Raw genomic sequence first — 8,337 nt, forward strand, 5'->3', positions numbered from 1 at the left:
TGGAACAAATCTCTATACCTTTGCCCATGCAGAGTAGAGTACATCAGTTTGCTTGCTATGACCCAAAACCACGAATATCTGTAGAGCCCCCGGCCCCGTACCACAACATTCTCTTATTACTATCCCCCTCCTTTGTAACCTGGTCACCCTCAGCAACCTTTTCACTTTTCCATGTCCATGCCAAGTATCTCAAAGACTTTGCATTTACTATACCTTCTGCCAAGAATATCCTTTCCCCAGATGGTCAGTCACACATCTAGCTTCCTTACTTCTCTCAGGTCTTTATTCAAAAATTACCAGTGAGGCCTTCCCTGGCCACTGTCTAAACTTTAGATTCTAAAGTTTTAACCCCTAGTCCTGATAGTTCATCCCCTCCCTTTTCTGCTTTTTTTTTTTCTCCCTAGCTTATTTCTGCTATCCCATATTTCTCTTGAATAAATGAGCACAGGGATTTGGCTTGGTTTGTTCATTGTCCTACATTTCTACAGCAATGCCTGGCACATAATAGGTACATGATAAATCCCTGTCAAAACTTGTTGATAGCCAGATGTTTTTTTTAAAGAAGCGCAGTGACTTATTCATGTCCTATCATGCATTTTCTTCTTCTAGAAATATCCTCGTACATTCTGTAAAAGCTCAAATCCCTTCAGTATATTTCCTTCAAATTTCCAATAATGCTCACTTGTAATTATTTCTATACAGGAATCCAATTTTCTTTCTTTTATAAAGCAAGGATACTTTCACATGTTCTTACATTCCTCACAGTAACTGGTTCAATGGTCTGTGATATATAAATAATTCTAGGAATGAATGTGTGGAAAGGAACTGCTAGATTTTTGACTTGAGTTTTTTGAACCAGTACTTTCTGTAGTGCACAAGAAAAGCTTAATTGGGGCTAAAGAACAGAATTACCCAATTGAGAAAATTTCACTAGCCAATCCTTGTTTTGAAAACATTCAAAGATTACACACATTTGCAACATAAAGCATATAGCAGGTGCTCAAACCGTTGTTAAATGCATGAGATTCTCAAAATTAAAAGCCAAATAAAAGCTCTTCTCAAGCTTACATAATAACAATTCAAGTTCAAAAGTGTGGCTTTTCAAGAACAAAGGTCTTGTGTCTGCCCTTTGGACTTTATGAATTTGATTTACTAAAATTCAATCTGCCAGGCTTTTTAAACTCTGTTAGCAAGGGCTAGAAAAATTTTCTCAAAGAGTAGTACATTTCATTGTCTTCCCTGTCACCCAGTAATAACATAAAAGAACTAGGCCAATAAGTAATAACTTTAACATAAAAGATTCAAAATAGACTAAATACAATTATTTTTTAAAAGCTAAATATCTTCAAACCCTTAGCAATCGTCTGCTTATAAACTCCTCCCCAAAACATCAACCACCTTCCTTCCTCAACTGCCTTCTGCTTCTCATAGTAATATCAAAATTGGAAGGGCTCTTTTTGTACCAAATATGGAAATACAATACTGAGATTCTCAATTAAACCCTGATTTGTCTTCTTCAATTAAAAGTCTCCTCCTAAATTGCTAACCTTCCATACCTTCGGATAAACCATACAAGCACCATCAACACAAAAAAAAACCTGGTTAGCAATAATAAAGTGGTTAACGACACAAGTATATTTTCATATGGGCCAAATCACTGTTCTATATATAGTAGACTTAAGGCGAACATTCCTATGTAGCTGAATGTCTTGTAGTAACGTGACTCGTTATCAACAGTAAGCACATTAGTGTTCCTTGGCACTCAGGCCCACATTACTTTGTGGTATGACCGCACTTTAAAGAGTCAGGACGGGAAAAAAATGAGATTATGAAACTATAAACAATAAACATAGCACATCCACCAGGCAATGTTAGAGACTGTAAAGATATTTTGAGAAGTTGCCATTTCTCCTGTTTTTTACTAAGGAAGTTATGAAATCCGAATACACACTCAATCCTAAATCTATCATTGGGGCGGGCGGAGGCTGAGTCATTCCTAGGAGTAACTTTACACCGATCCTCGCACTCCAGGGTCGGGACAAAGACATCTCTCCTTTTCTCCTACTGTACGCTTCGTTAGGCCTCGGCCCAACTCCATTCTCCGGTTTCTCAAGTCAAAGACACCATTAGGGCTGAGCCCAGCAGTGGTGACGAGTGAGGACGCGCCTCGGTAGTTCAGGCGTCTCTCCTGCTCGGCCACTCCCGCAAGTCGCCGGGGGCTCGTACAGGCAGGCATCCTGGGAGCTGCTTTAAAGGAAGCGGCTGGCAGGCCCGGACCCGGCGAGCCCACCTCACAACTCTCGCAGCCCAGTGAGGTTTCGATAGAAGCGGTGTGTCTCCACAGGGGCTGCAGTGTTAGGGAGGCGACCGCACGGCAAAACCTGCAGGGACCGGATGCGCTGGGCCCGCGGGTTCACAGACCTGCGCGCGGGCGGCGCTCCAGTAATGCCGGGACCCCAGTGCCCCAAGCCCACTGTGCCGGGGCTCGCTGAGCGGTCGCGGAGTCAGAGGACGGAAGAGGACACCGGCAACGGCACCTACCTGGCAGCACCTCCTTCCCCGCCGGAGGCAACAGTAGAGCCGGCAGCCCCTCGCACCATCTTCCGCCGCCACCGAGGATGAGGCGGCGGCTACCAACCTTCCATCCGGCACCGCCACTGACACAATCACCGGTGTCCGGGAGCCAACCGCGGCCCCGAACTCCGGGCGGGAGGGAGGGGTCCGGGCGGAGAAGGGACGCGGTCAGGCCCCTCGGCTCTGGGTCAGAGGCCGGAGGACAGAGGGCCGCGGCCGGTCAGAGCCGAGGGGCCGAGGCGACGAGAGGACCCTGAGGCAGCGCCGAAAGCTCGGCAGGGCCGCGGACGCGGCCGCGGCAGGGTTTGTTGTTTTCGACTCCGTCCCTTCCCCCGCGGAGCATGCTGGGAATCAGCGGGCGGGGAGGAGGGGCGGTCCCGGAGCAGCAAGGAGGCGACGCGCAGGTCCGGAAGTGGCCGGCCTGCCGGGAACCGGGACGACCCCTCTTCCAGTTGCTATCCTCCGGCCGGCGCCTACGTCATCCTCTCCCAATCCGTGGAGACGGTGCTGGGACGGCCTGTTTCGGTGCTATCCGCGGTCCAGGCACTTAGTACCACAAGGTTAGCTTGGCCTTCCTTGCTACAGAGAGTTGGCCTGAGCTAGGTCACCCCTGCCGAATTTTGGATTAGCTCCCGGTAAAAGAGTTCGTCTCTCTCAGGCTGTGGCGGAGGAGCTGGTCAAGCTGAGGGTGGAGATACTCGCCTCCTGACCCGGGGGGCATTCCGCACACGGGGTCAAGATGTGTTAAGAGGATGAGGTACCAGGAGGTGTATTGTCCTGCCGGGCTGACTGTTGCCGCCACTACCCGCTCCCACCAAGACCGCCAGGACTGCCAGCGCTGACAGATGTCTGGGAGTTCTATGTGGCGGCACAATTTTTCTCAGACCAGGTAAGGCAAAGAAAACATCCGAAAGAAAATAAGACTTAAGGCCTGGTCAGTTGGAATGAAAATGAAAGCTTGACGCCACGACCATAGTTTTCAGCTTTATAAATACTGAGTTCTCTAGTGAGATAGCATAGAGTACTGTAATAAATGGGAAACAGTTTCAGGGGAACCCTGATTTTGAGAAGATAGGCATTCGCAGGCAATGACTTGAAGCCACAGGCTTAAGTGTTAAAATTTGAAGATCAGAAGTTACACGTATAAAAGTTATGTAATATTTTAAATTTTTGTTATATCCAGGGAATGTCTGGTATGAGGAGAGCTTGGAGTTGTTACCGCCAAGTTAACAGAGGGCTTTTGGGTTGTGTTCTTTCAAATGCACCAAAAGAACAAATAATATTAGAAAGTAAATTGTGCAATTCTTCATGTCATCATGGAAAATTATTTAAAAAAGAAAAAAACAAAAACATTTAACTAGTAAGCATTAAGGATTTTCGGTTTTCATCATACTGACCTGGTATCTGAAAGTTATGTGTAAGAAGGGCTTATTGTTTTTACCACTTTGTTTTTAATTTTACATTCCTGTGTATCCCAGAGAGATCTTGTCTTCAGTAAGTCATTTTACCTCAGTATTTATTTAAGCTGCAATGTTATTAGACCATTCCAACAAGATGCAGCAAAGAAGTGAAGATTAAGGGACTAAAATGTGCCCTGGCTGGCGTAGCTCAGTGGATTGAGTGCGGGCTGCGAACCAAAGTGTGGCAGGTTCGATTCCCAGTCAGGGTACATGCCTGGGTTGCAGGCCATGACCCCCAGCAACCGCACATTGATGCTTCTCTCTCTCCCTCTTTCTCCTTCCCTTCCCTCTCTAAAATAAATAAATAAATCTTTTAAAAAAAAGGGTTTTTTTTTTAAAAAAGAGACTAAAATGTTATGCTTTGGGGGAAAAGTATGAACTGATTTTGTTAGGCATAACATAGTAATCAGCACACAGAAAATAACGTGGTGAGAAAGGGTTTGACCAGAAAATTGGTAAGCAAAATACAGTGATATTAGTTTATAGAGGATATGTTAGTGCACCCTGGCCAGTGTGGCTAGGTTAGTTGAGTGTCACCCAGAAAACCAAAAGGTCACAGCGCAGGTTTGATTCCTGGTCAGGGCTCATGCCTAGGTTGTGGGGTTGGTCCTGTTGGACTGACTATGGAAGGCAACCAATCAATGTTTCTTTCCCTCTCTTCCTCCCTTCCCCTCAGGAAAAAATGATGGCTTCCCCCATTAAAAATAATAATAATGGTGCTTGACTGTCCTCTTAGTTGTCAATGACATTCATTACACAAACAGCTTGGGATGTAGAAGCATCTCTGGGATATGCCAGTGATAATGTATTATTATATAACAAAATGTTTTTAATGTAACTTGTCTCTCCTGCTTCTTTCTTTAGGGAAGAAAATTATTCCTCATCTTCTCTCTTAGAGGCTGGAAGAAATGATCAGAAGTGATTGGTTCATACCTTACAAATTCACACCTTCTCCGGAGTGTAAATGTTTAGAGTTTATATGCATCTCAAGTTATTTCCCAGTGATAAGTGAAAACATGAACATTTTTTAATATATATTCAGGAAGCTAGAGGAAGTACCAATACAGGTTACTAAAACCACATGTGTCCATAATAATGTGTCAACAAGTGATGTTTTCCTTCAAAACAAGGATATTGAAAATAAGAGTAAACAAAAAACCCTCATGTAGCATTACTTCTCAGCCAAGATTCTTGATAGGAAGTCCTCAGTGCAGTCTCATTTTCACTTACTGTGCTTTTCTCACTAAAATTACACATCATTAGAGACCTCCAAGTTATTGTGTTAAATGGAAAATTCTGAGACTTTTGAACGTTTGTAAAGAGTTTGCTATTTTAAATTAATCTTTTTATCTCTTTTTGTAGTGTCTCTTTCTTAATTTTCCTTTAGTCCTCTTCCAAATTCTCAAGTAATTATAACACAGTGTAAATGATGCAAATATAAGGTACTATGGGAGAATAGACAAGTGAGACCTAATCTTATCCTCATCATATTGTTTTGTAATAAACATTTAGATTCTTTGATAGATTTATAGTGTGGGCAAAAGGAAACAGTTCTCTTTCGGAGGCACATATAAGGATTATACAGAGTTTACTGCTAAACACACTAAGCATTTACTTTAAATTCATTTCAATCAAAATCTTTTTCCTTCAGGTCTCAACCTCACTGTCACTTTCTCAGTGAATTCTTCCATAACATATCCATAGTTCTCCTAGATTCTTGTATCTTTAAGTATCTATCTAACCTGAAATGTAAGTCCTTTTTAAACAGGAACTGTTTTCCCAGTATCTGTGTAGGTAGTGTATACACAAACATTTGTTGACAATGCCCTACACCTTTTTCAGACCCTCAATTTATAGCACAACTCACTAACTAGTCTCTATTATTTATTTCGTCCAAAACCAATCTGATTATGTCTCTTCCCTGCCTGACAACCTTCCTTGGTCTTATTTTGCATATTAGATATAATTTAAATTTATTAACTTACATATGAATCTCTTTATTATGTACCAATCCATCTCTGCAATTATACAGGGGTTGGCAAAAGTACATTTACAGTTGTGAGTACACAAACAAGTTTACTCTTGTATTATACATTACTTATTTCCCATACAAACAATTGTAAACCTACTTTTGCCAACCCCCTGTATCTTTCAGCACTTTTCCCCTTTACATTTGCCTTATATGGGTTTCCTCATCCATTAATGTGTCCTTCCCCTCTTGTTCACCTTTCAAAGTCATCCCTTAAAACTGATCTTGCACACCAGCCAACTTTTGCTGCTAGAGAATATAGTGATCACTCACCCTTTTACTACCTCTGCTCCATGTTACACTACCATAAATTTTTGTCTCCCCTCTTAAGTCTGTGAAACCCATTAGATTAGGAACTATAAATGATCCATTTTTAAGTTCTTAGAATTTTATAGAGAACTTGTCACAGAGTTAACAATAAACTGGTCAATATAATTCTGCAAATATTGAGAGTCTACTAGGTAAGTTATTGTGGGAAATTACTGCCCTCAAATATCTCAAAAACTCATACAGGGACCACTAAAAATCATAATAACAAGTGTATATGATAGTCTTCTTTTGGTATCCTTGGGGTAATTGGTTCCAGGACACCCTGCCCCTCTCTGCAGACACCAACATCTGCAGTGCTAAACTCCCTTATATAAAATGGCATATTTGCATATAATCTATGCACATCCATACATACTTTAAAACTGTCTTGAGATTACTTAATACCTAATACAATGTAAATACTATGTAAAGAGTTTGTTATACTACATTATTTAGGGAATAAGTGATGAAGAAAAAGTACATGTTCAGTACAGACCCAACCATTGTAGACCTAACTACATAGTACACATCAACAACAACCTAACATTTTTAGAATATAATAGTTGCAAACTGGTTGAATTTATAGAGGAGAAACTAAGAATTGTAGGGCCAACTATACATCAGGATATTGGAAAGATCATGGTATACATGATAGTTTTCTTAACTATCTGACTTGGGATTTTATGCTGTGTGTATATATATATATAGATATATATATATATATATATATATATATATCCATCCATCCATCTCTGCATACCTCTGAAACAACCTAGTCTCATTATCCTAATATTCTTTTAGATTATGTTTAAACAGCCAGCAACCACAACTGACAATTTGCCTTTTCAAAGTATGAGTCACAATTTTTCATTTTTAAAGTTAACCCCTTTTTAAGAGCATTGGACTTTTTTTTTAAGATCATAGCTAATTTGATGTAAAATATGGTCATACACATTAAGGCTTCTGCCACTATGATTATAAGTTAATGTTTTCAGCAGTGTTTACAGAATTTAAAGGTACTCTACTCAGTATGTTGGTGCTCACACATGTTACTAATGATAATGATAGTTAACTTATGACTACCTTCAAAGCCAGTGATGAGCTTGTGAGTAATGCCATTTCTGATGCTGCAACACATACAAGAAAATATTTCTAGCATGCTTAATTTCCCAACAGATTTAAACTAATGGAATGACAAAACATTTTTTAAGTTGTCTTTAATTATTTTGATGAAAAACTTCTCAGTTAAATGTACAAAAGTAGAGCTGGAATGTCTTAAAGCAGAAACTGATAGTCCTACAGATGCAGCGATGGATTGGATTCAAACATGAAGTGCTAGTTGGACTTCAGGAGCTTCCTTGACTGTGACCCACATTATTAAAAAATACATTTTAACACTGACCTGGTATGGGCCTCTGTATCAATAAAACAATTTGACAAGAAGTACTTATTGCCTGTCATGTACTCTGATGTTTTATAGTCTATGTTTTCCAATGCTAGTAAATTTCCCAACCCACTAAGTTGATTTTACCATCCTCTAATGACTTGGAAGACATTAGATTCAATGATTTAATTCCCAAACCTGGAGATTCTTTGTTTCTGGTATTTTCATCAGTAGCTCCCTTTTTAAAATATATCCCTCAATGGTAAAGTTTGTGATATGTTTATTTTAAAAAAGGATAACCTAACTGAAGCCCATAAAACATTTGTGTGTCTTAGATGCCACAAATGTGTTTTACATGAACCTATTTAGCTGTCTTAATAGCTCTGTCTGGTTTCTGTTAATTTTAAAAGGCAGTAATAAAGATGTGAAGAAGTTGGAACTGTTAATATATTGATGGTGAGATTGTAAAATGATGCAGCCACCTTGGAAAGCAGATTGGCATTTCCTCGAAAGGTTCAACAGAGTTATCACATAGCCCAGCAATTATACTCCTAGAGAAATAACATGTCTCTACAAAAACT

General features: G+C 40.5%; 2 protein-coding genes across 3 annotated transcripts in view; one reads left to right on the forward strand and one right to left on the reverse strand.

Moving 5' to 3' along the window:
• The window catches only part of RB1CC1 (RB1 inducible coiled-coil 1), a 93,223-nt gene extending 90,319 nt beyond the window's left edge, over nt 1-2,904 (reverse strand). For both annotated transcript variants that reach the window (XM_045845041.1, XM_045845040.1), the window contains exon 1: nt 2,542-2,904. The gene's annotated coding sequence lies outside the window, so the exon portion shown is untranslated. The remainder of the gene's footprint in view (nt 1-2,541) is intronic.
• On the forward strand, nt 2,395-7,818 carry LOC123822872 (translation initiation factor IF-2-like). Its single transcript, XM_045845034.1, has 4 exons — nt 2,395-2,442; nt 2,579-3,134; nt 3,233-3,463; nt 4,899-7,818. Exons 1-3 carry the CDS (start codon nt 2,395-2,397, stop codon nt 3,328-3,330), a joined length of 702 nt encoding a protein of 233 aa, XP_045700990.1. The 3' UTR covers nt 3,331-3,463; nt 4,899-7,818.
• Nucleotides 7,819-8,337: the final 519 nt, after the last annotated feature.

The sequence above is a fragment of the Phyllostomus hastatus genome, unplaced genomic scaffold, assembly GCF_019186645.2.
Source record: "Phyllostomus hastatus isolate PE091 unplaced genomic scaffold, TTU_PhHast_1.1 phas_contig_449, whole genome shotgun sequence".
NCBI classification, from domain to species: Eukaryota; Metazoa; Chordata; class Mammalia; order Chiroptera; family Phyllostomidae; genus Phyllostomus; species Phyllostomus hastatus.